Raw genomic sequence first — 17,408 nt, 5'->3', positions numbered from 1 at the left:
GGCGCAGAAGAGGATCGCCGAGGAGTTTAGAGCTCAAGAGTGGCCTTTCGCCCGAATCGGCCGAATTGGAGTCCCTAACCTGTTGCAGCCAAGCTGTCGACTCGACGCATGCCGAATCGCGAGCTGAGGCTTTTCACTCAGAGATATTTGAAGACCTGCCATTTTGAGTCACTTTATGGAGTCGCTGTAATGCCAACATATTGTCTTGTGAAAACGCTATAGTCAGATATCCACATGATAAATTGGAAACACGGCACAGATCTGGAAGTTGTCGCTATTGAAGTTGTTTGATTTTGGCTCGGATAGCGGGGATACAATCCGTGATGGAGGAGAGATGCAATGCTCCCCATGCACACCAATAATCATACTTCATACCTCGAACCTGCTCGTGAGGGGTCATTCGACAGTTGAATTTTTCGGGATTCGGATTTTCCAGCAAATACCCATATGGATACTAGGCCTAGGTACCTACTACGTAGGTAGGTGGTAAATTGAAGGAATAGTTCGTTGTGTTTGACACCTCGCTTCAGGGGAGCGTGGTATCATGTTGTTTCTCATGTTGTGCAGAAGTTACCAAAGGAAGTTGGCATTAGCGCATTGTATTGTACCTACATGACAACCCTGGATTAATTGTGCTGGACATGAATAGCATCGTGGGGGTTAGAAGCAAGTTTTTGCCTGCAATTGCAGGCTTAAATTTTGGCCATGTTGCCGGAAAATACTCGTGTGGCTGACGAATGCCGACTATCCCCCCTTTACATCCCCAGTGTAAACCTTGAATGTAAGATGTCCTAAAAATCATTAAGCTAGTTATAATGTTAAAGTCTTTAATAAATTAAATCCCCACAAGGTGTTATTATCCCACATTAGCGTAAATTAATGTGATAAATTCCTTTTATTATAAATATTAAAATTAAAACTTATTAAAATAAATAAAATGATTCCATGATTATAATAAGTTATAAATAAAAGGTTAAAATTATAAATGTATAATTAAAGTTATTTAATAAAATAAAAAAAATCAAAGATTTTTTCCTAATTAAAATAAGCTATAAAAATAGGCACGGACCATGTGGGTCACGTAATTATTCCCTATAATTCCCACATTAATTATTTTTTTTTTCTCGTGTTTATTACTTTTATTTATTACTTTATTTTTATTTTTATTTTAATGTATTAACTTTTTTTAACTTATTTTTATAATCGTAACATAAGGTAATTAATATTAATAAATGTTTTTAATGCTTTATTAACCTTTGTTTTAATTATAACATTAATTAAGTTATTTTTTTCTTAAATTTATTAAATTTTTGCAATTTTCCGGCGTTTATATAATTAACGTAATAATATAATATTAATTATTAATCTTTTTTCTTTAATAATATTTAATTTAATTAAACATTTATATAAGGAGAAAAAGTTAATATAAACTACGATTAAAATCGTTAATAAGATATTTCGTTAATTTAAAATTATTATAAAAGTTTCGTTAAAAGTAATTTTTATATTAACATTATAAATCATCGCATATATTTTATTAATAAAAATACTTTTAATAACTTTTCGATATTTTATTAAGCTTTAATATATAAGGTTATTTTTTACCTTAAAAAATTCGTCGTTTATCGCGTCGTTATTATTCGTTAATTCGTTTTTAAAAGTAATTATATAACTTATTTATAAGTTTAAGTTTTTATTATTTGTAAAAAATCCGTTTATAAATAAAAATAATTTAACATTTAAAAGGTTAAAAAAAACGTATTAAAATCCTTTATTTAAGTTTTTAAGTTATTATTAAAGTTTATTATTTAATTAAGTAATCTCGTCTTTTTTAAGCTTTTTATGTTATATTACCTTAAATATATTATAAGTTACTTCCGGTTAATATATAATAATAATATAAGTATTATAGGCTTTTTATTAAATATATTATTAAGTAACATCGTTAATAAATTTTTTAATAAGGATAATTTTTTTTCCTTGCTTTTTTTAACGCAAATATAATAATTCGTTTATATTTTTAAATAAAATATAATTATTAAAAATTAAAGGTTTTTCGTTAGTAAAATAAGTTTTAAATTTAATTAAAAACTTAACTTTTTTTAATTTTTTATCTTTAAAACGGTTAAATTATTTATCGAAAACATTAAAGATATTATCGATTTATATATTAATTAAATTAAAACATTCGTTTAATTTTATAATAAATAAATAAAAATCGTAAGTTAAGGTTTTTATATTAAATCGTTTTTAATAATGCTTAAAATAAATAACTTATTAATATATTTTAACTTTAATAATCTCGTAAACCGGTTTAAAAATTACTATAATAATATCTTTTAAATATTTCGAAATAAATTTAATAAATAATTATATTAAAAACTTACGATTAAAAGGCGTGTTAAATTATATATATGCTTACGTAACGTCACGTAATTAAATAATTATACTTTTTTATAATAACGTAAAAATAAAAGCCGTAATAACTTATTAACTTGCTTGTTAAATCGTTAATAATTAAGTTAATATTACTTATTTTCCCACGTTATTATACCCTTAAATAATAAGTCTTGATTTCTTATATAAGTTATTTATTACTTTACCTTTAATTTCTTAAATAATTCGTAAATTAAATATTTAAATATTACCGTGCTTAATATGGTCGTATTTTTTAAATAAAAATACGCTTTATTTAATTAAGCCTTTAATTTCTTAAGCATTAAAAGCTTTAAATAATTATTTTAACGTAATAATTTTACCTTTATTACGTAGTTATATCGATAATTATTTATCGATAACTTCTTTTTAAATTATATTAATAATATTCTTTTTTAACTTATTCTTATTATCATAAAAACGTTTTTATCTTTTTTTAAGTGCTTATAATTTTAAATCTCGTTTTAATATTTACTTTAAAACGTATTCGTTTAAATCGTTTTTATTTTTTAGTTTACTTTTAAATTTAAATTCGATCGGGATATACGTAGTTTTATCGCGGTGATAAGGCTTTATAATAATTATTTTAAATTTAACGAGTTTATTGTTAATTTAAATAATACACGTTTCGCCGTTTTGTATTATTAACTTATAAGGTTTTTTTTAACCTTTATTTTCTTAAAACACTTAAACTTTTGATTATAAAAAAAGGTTAAAAATGCTTAATATATTTAAGTTATTTCGTATATTAAACGCCTCGTTTATTTATTATTATACCTTTAATTTTTAAATTTTTATTATAGTTTTTTTAATAATAATAACTTATTAATATAACGATAATATAAGTGATAAGCTTTTAATTAATTATAAATATGCTTTAAAAATAAATAATATTAAAACTAAATTATTAAGTCCTATTATATTATTAACGGCTTTTATAGTTATTTATAAAATGTAAAATAATTTCATGTAATATTTTTTTATATTTTCGAAAATAACTTTGTAAGCGCGTTTTAATAATCCGTAATATCGTTTTAATTTACTAATAAAATTATATGCCTTTATAAAAACTTTTTTTATTAAAATAATAAAAGCTTTTATATTTATTTTAAACTTATTTATTGTAAAGTTTATATTTATATTAAATATTAAATTATTAAGCGATTTTAAATAAATATTAATTTAAATTATTTTTAAAATATCTTAAATTTATTTTATAAACATATTTTTTAAAAACTTAACGGCTTAAAATAAAGTTACCTTATCGATAATATAAAATACCGATTAACCACCGATGTATATAACGTTAATATATATCGTATAATTAAAATCGATATTATTTTTAACGGTAAATTTAAATTTTTTTAATATATTATTATATAATTAATATTAGTGATAATACTTAATAATTTTCTTAATAATTTTAAAGTTAATATCGTTATATTTAATTTTTATAAAAACATTATAAAGGTATTTAATTGTTAAATGGTTAAATCGTTGGTGTATTTAATATAATTCCTTTTTTATTAAATAATAATAAGCGATAAAGCGTTTTTGTTTTATTAAAAATTATAAATAACCTTATTTACGGATAATAAGGTAATTTTTATTCTTATAAATAAACACATTTTTTATATTATTAAGGTATATCCTTAACCGATTTATATCTTTTAAGTAAAGTAAGAAGAGGGTGTTTATAGGTATAATTTAAAACGAAATTATTTTAAATAATATTAAAACTTATATTATTCCTAAATTTTGTTGTTTTAAATTATCCTTAAAATAAATTATATATTAACCGGTAATAGTCGTGTTAAGTTAAATACTTAAATAAGTTTATTATAAAACTTTTAATTAAGGTTTACCGCTTAATAATATCCCGGTTATTCTCGTATTAAGGAGTATGCCTTAAAAAGCGTTAACATATCGGTTTTTTAAGTAAAACACGATTAATACTTTAAAAATTTCGTAAAAAATTACAACCGTTACCTTTTTTAAATCGTCGTTATTAAATAAATTAATTCCAATAAAAGCATGTATTATTACTTAGTTTATAAAAATGTTAATAATGTTTTCGTTATTAATAATATTATATTAAATTAAATATTATGTTAAAAAAATTAATTTTTATTTATTATTATCGTAAATATCGTTTTAATCTTCGTAAATAATATATTATAAATTAAAGTTAACTTAATTTTACTTTTCATTATTACTTATAACGACATTAATTCCCTTATAATTTAAGAGAAAAGTAATAAAATCTTTATTCGTATCTCTTTTTTTAACTTTTTAAACATAATAACGCCATTTATTTTTCTTAGCTTTACGTTTATTTATCGGATATTTTATTAATTAATAACTAAACTTATTATAAATAAAGCATTTCTTATTTTTCTTACTTTATTAATTATTATAACGGCGTTTAAATTAGGTATTTTTAGGACGGTAATTTCTTTAAAACTTATTATTATTATTTTTATATATTTAATTAATTTAATATTAATCGTTAAATACGTGGTATTATAAGTTATAAGTATTATAATAATAAGCAATTTCGGCTATATTATAAAAGTTAAAGTAAATACTTTTAAATGTAATAAATAATTTTAAAATAATAATATTAAAAGCTAAGTGGCTTTAAATAACGTTAATTATATTATTTTTTAAGTTAATATTTTTTATATAATCGATTAATAATCTTTTTTAAAAATATTAAACATGTTTAATTAATATATTGAAGTAAATAAGTAAATTTTTATTAAAATTCTCTTTTATCGTAATATAAATCGTAGTCGTTTTTCACTTATATATATATATTTATTAATTTTCGGTAATATGGAAAAAACTTTTAATTTTAATAATTATTTACTTTTAAGTAAATCTTTTTTAAGTAATTTAATTATAATAATATTATAAAACGCGGTCCTTTAATATAATTAAATAAGCGGTAATATAACTCGAAGGTAAAACTTTAACTTTACTATATATATCTTTAAAAATCTTTATTTTTTTATTAAAAATATTATATTTATCATTATTAAATTTAATTTTATCGTTATTATATATTTTAATAAAGTCGGTAATCGCTTATAAGTATTATAGTTTATATAACGGTCGTTATTTATACGATGGTTTTTATTTAAAAAGGGTTATTAATTAATTATTACCTTAATTCCTTTAATTATTTTATTTTTAATTATTTTAATTATCTTAAGTTTAATTAATTATTTTTAACCGGAAATTTAAGTTTATATTTAAAAAATTAAAGGGTCGTAAGTTACGTTATAAAATTAAAAAACTTATAATTAATTTTTATCGAAAAATAATTATATTATTAAATAAAAGATAATTATTATTATAATTAAAGAATTAATTAAATATAATAAGTCTTTAACCTCGGCTTAAACTTAAACTTAATTTTAAACTTAAAATTAAAATTAAAACTAAATTTCGTTTAACTTAATTATTTAAGGTAAATAAACTATTTAATTTATTTAAGTTAACCTATTTATTCGCATTAAAAGTTAAAATAATAACAATTATTTTAACTTTTAAAATACTTTAATTTAATCTCATAAATCGTTATTTATAAATTTTTAAAACTTCACTTTAATTATTTTTTCTAAAAAATCGTTTTAAATTAATACCACTTATATTTTTTATATTTTATTATAACTTCCTTTAATAATTAAGGTTTTTCATAAAAATAAATATTATAAAATACTTTATACTTATGTTCGCAGCCTCGTTTTTTAATAATATAAAAAAAATTTTTATATTAATAATTTTTTTAAGTTTCTTGATAAAAGCGCGACCGGAAGTTCGTATATCGTATTTAAAAAAATAGTTAATTATTTTCAACTTTAATATTTGATTTAATTTGTTAAAATATTTTACTTCTTAATCGTTAAAATCGACTTAGTATTTTTTTTAAAGGTTTTTATTATAAAAATTATCGTTATATATTAAAAATGTCTCCACATAATATATATTTAACGTTAAAGTATTTAACTTATTAATATTTTTTAAATCCATTTTTTTATCGTTATATTTGTTTTTAATATATATATCTTATATCGGGCGGTTATATTTTCGTTTAAAATTTAACTTTAAAATTAAGGTAATAACTCGTTTTTTTCCTTTTTTAAAAAAGCTCGTTATTTTAGCGATTACTTATGTAATATATAAAATAATAAACGTATAAAGCTTATTATAATAAATAAATATCGGATATAATAATAATAAAAAGTTAAGTATAAATGTTATAAAAAAGTGGATAAACGTTAATATAATTAAGTTTATATTTATAAATTTAAATTTTTAAAAAAAACTTTTATAAGAAAAAAAACTTTATAAGTAATAAAAAAAAGGTATAACTTAAAATAATAGGTTAAAGTATAAAAAATGTAGTCGTAAATTAACGAAATTTTTTTTTTTTAATAATATAATCGCATATTAACGTAAAATAACGTAAAATTAAAGGTTTATATAAAATAAATAACGCATAAATATTTAATTATTAAAATATAACGTAATTGTTTTAAAAGTTTATTTTTAATTATATTTTTTAAATAAATCGACTTAAATAAATATTAACTTAAATAAGCTTTTTAATTTAAATAAATTTTTAACTTAAGTAAAAAAATCGGTCGAATTTTATTAAAATAAACGTCGTTTTATAACTTAATAAAAAAATCGTTAATTAAATCGTTTATATAAAAAGCTTTCTCGTAATATTCTCGGGTATTATTAATATAAACGTATATAACGCCTCGAATATTTACCGATAAATTTTAATTTAATTTCTTTATACGTAATAAACGTAAACTTATAAACGCGGATATAATATAACGCCTTAAAGTTTTTAAATTAATATAAAATTCCTATATTTATAATAGTTATAAATTTTAAAAAGTTTTAATTTAAAAATTTTAGATGAAATTTCTTATTTAAGAATTTCCAATTAAATTTAAAGTTATAAATTTTTGTTTTTTTTTATTTTAATATTATTAACGATATTATTCGATATAAATCTCCTTATTATTTATAATTAACTTATTTTATTGAGGTTTGCTATGTGCACTACCTATTTTTGCTATCGGGGCCTTAGGTGCACTACCTTAGGTACCAGTACATGCCCTAAATTTTGAAATCCGGCCCTAATCTAGCGCCTCTAGCGCCCCCAGCTGCCCACATCAATTCAACCCAAATAACTCTTTGAAACATATAGCCACAAGCGTGCAACCAAATTCAATTGAAAGCGCATTCAATTTTGAATTGATTGATATAGGTCTCAAATTGAGGCGATACGTGGTCGCAAAGTTATTCAAGTAAATAGGTAGCGGAACGGGAGGCACGTGATCACCCTTAGAGCCACACTAGGAGCTCTTGGTGCCACGCTAAGGGCCCTTAGAGCCGCCAAATAGCCCTAGATCCCCCTGGGGTCACGCTAAGAAGTGTCACGTGACTGTTCTCGAGACAAATACCAACATAACTCTTCAACCACGTATCGCCCCAAATCGCGGCCGGTATCAATCAATTAGTAATTGAATTCTCTTTCAATCAAAGCCAATTGCACGCTTATAGCTATATGTTTCATGGAGTTATTCAAGATTGAAAATATTGAGTAAGGTTTGGCTCCAAGTGGCCTAAGGGCTCTAGCGTGGCTTTAAGAGCTGTCACGTGCCTCCTAAGCTGCCACCTATATACTTGAATAACTTTGCGACCACGAATTGCCCCAGTTCGAGACTGGTATCAATCAATCGGTAATTGGATTCTCTTTTAATTGACTCCGGCTGCATCGTGGTGCGACTTGTGGTTGAAAAGTTATTTGGGTGGATAAGGTGGATGGCTTGGATGGGCCCCGGCTTTTAAGATTTAGTGGACTTATGGGATGTACAATACCTAATGGTAGTGCACCTAAGGGCCCGATAGCAAAAATAGGTAGTGCACATAGCAAAACTCATTTTATTAACCATTAATTAATATTAAAATAAATAAGATAATTTTATAATCACGGTAAGTTATAAATAAAAGGTTAAAATCATGAATGTATAATTAAAATTATTTAATAAAATAGAAAAGATCGAAGATCCTTTCTTAATTGAAGTAAGCTACAAAGATGGGCACGGACCATGTGGGTCACGTGACTGTTCCCCACAATTCCCACAGAGCTTGCGTAATGTCAATTTTTCGATGCCACCTCGAATGGAGATATGGTGCCCCTGAATTAGCCTGCGATTTGTAGCCTGCTGTAAGCATTCCCTGGTAGAATAGGAGCCTCACCGTTATATCAGCACGTCTTAAATTACTATAATTGTTTTATAGGGTGAACCCGCATCTCGAACTGCCCCCCTGATTAGCAACGCAACTTCCGAGATACCAGTATTCTCCGGGAACATGTGCTACATTATGGCGTGAATGGGCTTAAGACAACCGATGACGATAATTTCCGGTCTCAGGAGATATGACTGGCTGTCTAACTCTACGTACCAAGGTAGGTACGGTTAGACCTGGCAACCCACTTCCGAGTTGCGACTATGTAGGCCAATGCCCAGTGTGCCGAAAGCCTCGTTCCATCAAGGTGTAACGTTCTACGCAGTTAGGCAGGTCTCAATATAGACTTCTTTTTGGCTACGTCAGATCGAGTTTTCCAGAGTGTTGAAGAAAAGGGGCGTCGAAAAGGCTGACTAGGATACAATCCGCTACCCAACATTATGAATATGAAATCGACCTTAGGGAAGAGCGGGAACACGTTCCGGGCGAAAAGGCTGCATGTTGGTATACATAACTAGGTATGTATGTATATAGGTAGATAGGACGAGGTGCCTAGATTAATACTTAGGTACCTGGCAACCAGACGTCATAGACATCTGGAGGTGCACACCACGTTGACCACATGCAGTACAGCTCGTTATACTACACACCTGGGCACTTGTGAGATCGGGTAGTTGCATTTTCGCATCTGATTAAGTGACAACATTTTGAGCTGAGCGATGGTCCGAACCATTCCGTGTCTACAAACTCGTCCGCCCCATTCAGGCGGATCAATTGGACGGGGGACGGATGTAGTTAAGATTGAGGCTATCATAGCAGGCCATGCTATACATGAGCAGAGCAAGCTGAGTGGTCCAGTCGGAATAGGGTTGGAGATAGGATCTCGATTGCGCCAAGTATAGCGGGCTACTTAAGTATGACCTAGGAAACACTGGATGAGGGTGATTGTAACGAGGTGGGACTGCAGCGCCACGTCGTCTTGGTGGACTCTTAGGTAGTTGAAGGGGGCATATCTATAGGTACCTCCCTGTAGGTAGGTAATTAATGAGGTGCAGGTGTACGGTGCACCACCGAGCATTGCATGACAGCAGCCTCAGATATTTAAAGATACGAAGTGGCTTTGGCTTGGCTTGTGAGCCGGAACTCGAAAGCATGTGAATGAAGTGAAGTTGAAGGATAAAGGATATGTAAAAGAAAGGAGGAAAGCAAGGAACAGGAGGAGAAGAGGTAGAGGAACGATGTTGAGGGAACATTGAAAAAATAAAAACAATAAAAAACATGCATTGCATGGATTGGATTACTCAAGTTTTGGCCCAAAGGCTGCGGAGATTAAAGTTTCGGGGTTAAAAGGGGGGGCATACCGACTTCCTGCCCCCGAATTCACTGCCTGTTTAAGTGGTAACTACGTACTTTTTAATATATCGATTCGAGTTTTAAATATTCAATATCACATACATCATTGATCAATGATACTACTATACCTAATGTAGGTATGTGTATGCATGCATATAAAATAGTACCTACATACTACCTACAGCATGTAACACTGAATGAGAAAATCTTCTATTTTGAAATACCTTCAAATATTCTTCATGAGTTTTGCTATTCGCACCCTTAAAAATTGCTATCGGAGGCTTATTTGCACCTTAGTACATCTGGAACTAGCGTTCGAATGCCGTTGGTCCGAGCGCCTCAGCTAGCTTCCGTCAAAAGATCTAACATAACTTCCAATTCAAGACTTTAATTGAGGTGCATCTTGTATCGTTCGAATCAGCTCAATTAGACGGTCCAAATGATATATGTTTCAGATTGATGCGATCGGTGGTTACGAAGTTATTTGAATTCAAAGATCAAGAAGCACCTTGAAAATGGTGCAGGTTGAAGTGGTCCGTGCATCACGTAGTGCCGGCTAGCGCTACACTAGCGGCAAAGCGTCTATTTCACTCTTTTCTGAATAACTTTACAATTACTCGTCGCGTCAATCTGAAACATATATCGTTTGGACCGTCTAATTGAGCTGATTCGAATTATCTAGGATGCACTTCAATCCGATTCTTGGATTGGAAGTTGTGTTGGATCTTTTGATTGAAGCTAGTTGGAGAGCTCGGACCATCGGCGTTTGAACGCTAATCTTAAATGTACTAGGGTGCGAATAAGCCTCCGATAGCAATTTTTAAGGGTGCGGATAGTAAAACTCTTCTTCATTGTCTCACTTTATTGCTTCGCCCTCTCATTCAATATCGCTACGGACACAAGTTTTACGACCAGTAAACATCAAACAAACTTTCGTCTTGTATAGGTAGGCATTGTTTCTATTCCAGTGCACAGGTTGCGGTCTGAGCCATTCTGACGGGTTGAATTACATAGGTAGTTGATAACACTGGACTCTGGAGTGCTCTAGGTGGATGCTAGGCACTAAAGGGGCCACTAAAGGGGTCAGTGAAGAGGCGCTGCGGCAACACAATGTGATCCTCCACCCCTTTAATAGAGACGTACTCTCTGAAACGCCTCTAGTTGATGAGCTTCACGCGAGCTCTCAATTGCAGTGCCTTCGCTAATCAAACATGATTGGCAACCATACGGTCAACCATAGCACCAATGGCTTTTGTTCAAACGTACACCATGAGCAGTGTAGTTATCTCAGAGTTTAGCCTCAACTCGTGCCTCAATTGAGTGCTCAGCCCAAAGTAACGGCACACAGGTCTCAACTATATGGATTGTACAATACAGTACTTCAGCCTCCTTGACCTACAGTAAGAACCCATGATAGATATCCTTGGCCTTACCGAAGACGCCCTCAATCCTACAGGTACTTAGGTATGTAATGGGCTCTTGGTGTAAAAACTGAGTAATGTCGCTACCTTGCACATATACTAAATTGCATCGTGACGAGATGTACAAACTCATAAAAACCGAGAGACTCTCTCAGTTCTCATAATATATCGTAGTCTTCGTTCATCCCCCCTGGTCCAGTGCCTTTCTTCTATGGAATTCGGTCATCCACTCCTTGACATTCATTTTTTCGACACTCTTTGAGAACCAGTGAACTGTTTCTTCGTTATTATGATATTCCCAAGGAAAGATACCGTGCTCGCCCTCTTTCTATTTTCAGGGGGCGCCTCAACACAAGACTTGCCACGGCACCATTCCTTAAGCAAAATCGTGTCCTCGTCGGAGTGTAATGGAAATCATTTCGATCTTCCAGTCACGCACATAAATGCAACCGTAACCACTTCCGTAACCAAATATCCAACGTCTAGTAGTATGTCCTTTTGAAAAACCACCAAGATCCTCTTAGCTACCAGTGCCCTAACAACTACTCCAGGACAAGGCGTGCCTAATGATAGTACTTCAACTAGAAATACTATCATCCCGACTGTAGCAGGCAGCCCGAGTCCCCCATTTTCTAACGTTACCGAAACGGGAGCAGGCTTGACAACGTTGACTGTCAGCCTGACTTCCGTAGAGACAGTCATATCATGCGCATCCACTATCAATGGATGTACCGCGGCGACAGATTATAACGCGCTCAGTTCTTTACCCAGAGAGGCGCTATCGACGATGCTTGTGACAAAAGCCATCGGTATCACCACCACTGTCTGTCCGGTCACTGAAGCTTCTGCAGTGTCTTCATCAATCGTAGCTTCTTTGATGCTCTCTGCTCTTCTAGTCAACGAAACTGATCTCGCTTTCGATGCCGGGACTACGAAGAGTAGTAGCTCGTTGGAAGCGGGTGGCATATCCGTCGAGAATGTCCCTGTCTCGAACACTATGATCACCAGCACTGTAAGTCGAGAAATGCTAGCCCCTCATCTTAGAGCAGCTAGACGCTAACTCGTTTGAAGATAACTCAGCCTTACTCCTCCTCGGCTATATCTCCAGTTGAATCAGTTATCACCACAACTATCAGCGCCAGCTCTGGAGCGTCGACTATCGTTACCACCACCACTGAAACCCTATCTTCCGCCACAGTATCAACCATACCCCCCTCATCCGTCACCGTGACCTTGGGCATCGGCACCGGCAGCGAAGCAACCACGTCCGTAGTGATCATCCCTCCATACACCACCACGATCTTCCGCCCCTGGCCACCCGTCGCCACCAAACCCACCGGCAGCGGCGGCGAAAGCGCGGCGGAAGTTAAAACCGTCACTGTCTGGCCCCTTCAATCCGTAGTAACCACGACCATACTCGTAACCGCAACCGAGACAGTCAGTGGTGGGGGCGCGCAAACTACCACAGTCTTCAGCGCCGCGCTGTCTACCGTTACAGTAACCGAGGCGGCCGCATCCACGATTACTACGACTGTCGGGGAAGGTGGCACGATGACTATCTTCTCTACTCTCCTGCCTGAAGGGATGTGTGCTTGCTCGACCCCTGCGGTGTAAGGGCCTGCTTCGTGCGCCCTTGCAGGGGGCTTAGGATGCGAGGAGTCGTTGGATGACTCCTTATATTTTTTTTGGTTAAGATAGAAAGGTGCCTGCCTAGTATACAAGATAAAAGAGCGTCTAGTATTGCTTTTCATTTTTGGGAGGGGGGTTATGATTACTTCGACCACAGCTCCAAGCTGACTGTGAGTGTAAACAAATGTCAAATAGGTAAAGGGGTAGAAGAAAAGAGGGGGCTAGGGCAGGGAATGTCAAGATTCTATATAGCTTAGAACCGTAGCAGTAGTTCTACCAAGCTGTCTCTACTATACTATGGAATACTTATCTTAGTACCTATTAGCTATGTACCTAGATTTAAAAAAATAGTTGAGGTTGGACAGTGCCTGCTCAGCTAGGTGCTACCTGTATTTGTACACCCTACGAAGGTAGGTACCTATGCTGACGCATCAGAGCTCTACATGACCAGGACTAGGCGGCACCTCACCCGTATCCCACGCGACCCTCTCCTCCCCCAGCTCAAACTGGAGCAAGCTGTCCCGCCCATCCGGACGCACAATATCCTCGTGACCAACCCAACTCTGATTCCACTCCCGGCCATTAACCCTCAGCCTCTGCACAAACGGCCCACCCTCCAACCCCTGCGCCTCGATCCTCAGCGCCGCGCCCCCCTTCCCCAGCCTCACCGTCACGTTCGCGAACCGCGGCGCGAGCACCAGGTACACGGGCTGCGTGACCACCGGATAGAGCCCGATCATGTTCCACACGAGCCAGCTGCCCATCGCCCCGGCGTCGTCGTTCCCCGGGATCCCCGAGCGCCCCGTGTGGTAGAACTGGTCGACGACCTCGCGCGAGCGCTGCACGGACTTGTGCTGCCGCTGCGGCAGGTAGTTGTACAGGAACGGCGTCATGAAGCTCGGCTCGTTGCCCGGGTTGAAGATCGCGGTCCCCGCGCCGTTGCCGCCCTGGTTCGAGCGTGAGAGACCCGGGATGAACATCGTGTCCAGTCGCGCTTCGGTATGGGCGGCGCCGCCCATGAGGGTGATGAGGGTGGACATGTCGAAGGGGATCGTCCAGCTGTACTCGAATCTGGGGAGGGAGGGTGATTGGTTAGTATTGGGTTCGGTGGGTATGGTAGATAGGGGGCGGGTGGGACTTACGGAACGCCTTCGTAGCTGATGCTGGTCCATTCGCAGTCAGCACATGCCAAGGGGTCGTACTCTTCGTAGCTACCGTTCGGGTATGTCGGCGCAAGGAACCCAGTGAAATTCAACGATGTTACGTTGGCGGCCCATGTCCGCTGCCATCCACTGTTCCTTTCGTCAGCCATTACCTAGCATCCGGATTACAGCGACAGTGACTTACGCGGAGCGATTGAGATATGTTGCCACATCCTCCGGCGCCTCTCCCTTCGCGACCTGCGATAGCGAGAAGTCGTTTAGCGAGTACTCGACCGTCTTGCTAAGACACCGACCGAACTTTGGTGTCACGTAGCCATACTCTTTCCAGTCCTGCAGTGCACCCCGCCCTTCCTTGGTGCTGCCGGTGGAGTCATCGATGTCGTAATTGTTGTACGGCACGATCTCCGCGTCGGCCTTCATCGCTGCGTATCCGTCTGCCCAGTTGATGCCGCCTTGGAGCCCCTTGACGTAAGCATCGGCAAGCACGTTGTCCGCGTTGGACCCTCCCTGGACTCTGCCGTTGTGGTTGTGGCTTCGCCCGTCGGGCATAAACCTCTCGAATCTCCAAATGTCGATTAGGGTCCTGACAATTTCTATCTGTGCCTGGGGTTGGATAAGTGTCAGGAGAGGACTGAGACATCTGAACGTGTCCCAGATTGTGTAGAAGTCGTCGTAATACGGCTCATCGGACTCCCAATAGGGGTTCTCCCCCGTTCGGTTCGAAGGCAGTAGGTGAGCATGATACATTGCCGTGTAGAACATCTCCAACTGCGTCTCGTTCGTCGTTGTCACGTCAATCGTCGAGAAGACATCCGAGTTCCATTGATCCCGAGCAGCATCCTTAACCTCATCGAGGTCCCAACCCGGGATTTCATCTAGAAACTGGCATGCCTTGTCGGTAGATACCCAAGAGACCCCGACCTTGGAACTGACCGTCGTGACATTGGGAGGAAACTCGAACAAAGCGCCAATGCGATCTGCGTACTGGTACCCCACCGTTCCACCGTTAATCCAGGTCCTGTTCGTGAAAGAGGGCTCGACGCCGACTACACTTGGCCAGTACGGATCCGTAGACCTCCCAGAGAACAGCCGGGACTCCGCCGGCGCAGAGTCGAACTCGGCGCAGAAGTACACTCGATAATCGTCCCCTAGATGCCCGCTCGTTAGCCCACCGTGTCTTAGAACGCCGAAGGGCGGACACTAACCCCCGGCCCATCCTCCTCGATATACGCCATAGCCCGAGTACTGCGTGCCATCCTCGCTACGCTCCAGCATCCCATTGCTATACTGCTGGCCCTTGCTGCCCCTGCTCGGGATAACATGGCTCACATCGACCAGGACAAAGCGGCCGTCCGCATCGTCGGGGTACGTGTACTTCATGATCCCGACATGCATGCTGGCGCTCATTTCGGCGGTAACGCCGTTCTGCAGCTGCGTCTTGTAGTATCCCACGCTGGCTACATCGCCGGCGGTCCTCGGCTGCATGTAGGTCAGATTGTCTAGCACGTTGACGCCGTCGAGGGTGGTCAGGGGCATCTGGGGTATGAGCCCGTAGGTCGGCTCACCGCCCGTGCCGCTCTCGTGCAGCATCGTGATGGCGGTCACGTAGCCGTCGGGGGTGTAGCCCGCGTTAGCAGAGTCTGGAAGAATGTGTGTGAGTGGGTAGGTACTTGGTGAGTCGTATACGGTCACTCTCTTCTGCTACTTGTACGAGCAGCGATGCTACTCAAGCTAAGTGTCTCCAGTGAAGTCGAACTTACACGTGTAATTCAGTCTATTTCATCTATTAGCAACACTGTTCTGATCATGAAGGTTCAAGATACCTATGGGTAAGTAGGAGCACAGACAGATTTGTGTCGATTCCCACCTTCACCGCGCCAAAGGGGAGGGTGACTCCCGGGAAGACATTCCCAGCAATGTAGCTTGTACCGGGAATCGGGCCCTCGGTGCCAATGAAGGGATTCACGTATTGCGCATAGTCCTGTATTGCGTCTACTGCGGTAGCTCCAGCAGTGAGCACCGAGATGCTAGCAGCGTGTTTCCAAGTTGACTTCATGGCTTACAACTAAAGGATCACATAGGAGCATAGCTCGGTACACTATGATGCTCACATATTGGTGGGTACTGTAGACAGGCAGGCACCTATATAGGTTCCATTTTCTTTGTGCCTATGCTTCACCTACCCCGACTCGATTTGCCCGAATAGAATCCTCCGTATGACCTTACCAACATCCCCTCAATAAATACCTACCCCGAATTTCCCCATTCCCCAGCATTCGCTAAGCCAGTTCCGGGTCCCATTGTTGTCGGTATTCCAGTAAATCTTGTTGTACTCCCTTGCATTGGGGGAATAATACCATGGTCTGCAGGTCCCCCACAAGATATACAAGCTTCTAGGTCGTCGGAGTCGGGGAGTATGCAGATGACATTGGATTGCGGGGTTCGCCTGCACAACTCCTCAACGTCGGAGCCGATTCCCGAAATCAGGTCGACGGCATCTATGATTTCCTATTTTCATTAGATGCTCGCCTTCGGGCGATAAGGGAGGATAACAGCATCTCGATACCTCCGGTCTAGCAATGGCGATTGTTTGACTCCACGCAATGGCAAACCCGCCAGAGAGACCATCCGACGAGACCAACAGACCCAGCCCAGTAGGGGCATGGAGGTGTTACGCCAACTAGAGCCTCTCCCTTCCATCGAAGCAAACAACAATACCGCGACTAAAATCCGTCAACGAAAATAATCGCCGACATGCTACTAACCTAGGTAGTAATAGCGTCATCATAGCTTTGGCAGGTATTGCAGCATGCTTGACATTAGGCCGTAGGCGGGTTTCCGGATGCCGGCTATGTGCATCGCCGGAGACGTGTATCCCTCGCGCCTCGACTGATCTGCCGGCTCTAGTGGTCGGCCGTAGCAGTGGTCTTATCATACATAGCTTACAATTCCAGCTAGGAAGGCGTGGAAGTCTACTACAGTAGGTAGGTGCTAGGTAAAAATGGATTTTATCAGTATCTTCATCGTCAAACCCGGATTCCTGTCATTCTTGGGAGTGTTGGTGACCACGATGTCTCCAGTAAATCCTCGAAACAATAAAGATGGATAAGAAAATTCAGCAACACTT

The 17,408-nt window shown here is 36.4% G+C and overlaps 2 protein-coding genes across 2 annotated transcripts; one reads left to right on the top strand and one right to left on the bottom strand.

Annotated features, from left to right (window-relative positions):
- Positions 1–11,394: 11,394 nt before the first annotated feature.
- GGS25DRAFT_387684 (uncharacterized protein) lies at positions 11,395–13,163 on the top strand. Its single transcript, XM_049258320.1, has 4 exons — positions 11,395–11,532; positions 11,609–11,977; positions 12,041–12,501; positions 12,561–13,163. The coding sequence occupies exons 2-4, from the start codon at positions 11,779–11,781 to the stop codon at positions 13,101–13,103; spliced, it is 1,203 nt and encodes a 400-aa protein (XP_049115041.1). The 5' UTR covers positions 11,395–11,532; positions 11,609–11,778; the 3' UTR covers positions 13,104–13,163.
- A 174-nt stretch (positions 13,164–13,337) lies between these two features.
- On the bottom strand, positions 13,338–16,620 carry GGS25DRAFT_387637 (glycoside hydrolase family 92 protein). The gene is made up of 6 exons (XM_049258319.1): positions 16,129–16,620; positions 16,042–16,055; positions 15,487–15,921; positions 14,466–15,429; positions 14,261–14,410; positions 13,338–14,189 (listed from the first exon to the last, which is right to left on the bottom strand). Exons 1-6 carry the CDS (start codon positions 16,335–16,337, stop codon positions 13,550–13,552), a joined length of 2,412 nt encoding a protein of 803 aa, XP_049115040.1. The 5' UTR covers positions 16,338–16,620; the 3' UTR covers positions 13,338–13,549.
- Positions 16,621–17,408: the final 788 nt, after the last annotated feature.

The sequence above is a fragment of the Hypoxylon fragiforme genome (assembly GCF_022984875.1).
Source record: "Hypoxylon fragiforme strain CBS 206.31 chromosome Unknown GGS25scaffold_7, whole genome shotgun sequence".
NCBI lineage: Eukaryota > Fungi > Ascomycota > Sordariomycetes > Xylariales > Hypoxylaceae > Hypoxylon > Hypoxylon fragiforme.
The sequence above is the reverse complement of the archived record's forward strand: the minus strand, read 5'-3'. Positions and strand labels throughout refer to the sequence as shown.

Bases quoted from the DNA above. Each gene is read 5' to 3' on its own strand.
- GGS25DRAFT_387684 (XM_049258320.1), top strand. From the start codon at position 11,779: ATGATATTCCCAAGGAAAGATACCGTGCTCGCCCTCTTTCTATTTTCA. The intron at 11,978-12,040 runs GTATGTCCTTTT...CAACTACTCCAG, and splicing joins CAAATATCCAACGTCTAGTA to GACAAGGCGTGCCTAATGAT. The intron at 12,502-12,560 runs GTAAGTCGAGAA...ACTCGTTTGAAG, and splicing joins ACACTATGATCACCAGCACT to ATAACTCAGCCTTACTCCTC.
- GGS25DRAFT_387637 (XM_049258319.1), bottom strand. From the start codon at position 16,337: ATGAAGTCAACTTGGAAACACGCTGCTAGCATCTCGGTGCTCACTGCT. The intron at 15,430-15,486 runs GTTAGTGTCCGC...GCGGGCATCTAG, and splicing joins TCGAGGAGGATGGGCCGGGG to GGGACGATTATCGAGTGTAC. The intron at 14,411-14,465 runs GTAAGTCACTGT...CGAAAGGAACAG, and splicing joins ACATATCTCAATCGCTCCGC to TGGATGGCAGCGGACATGGG.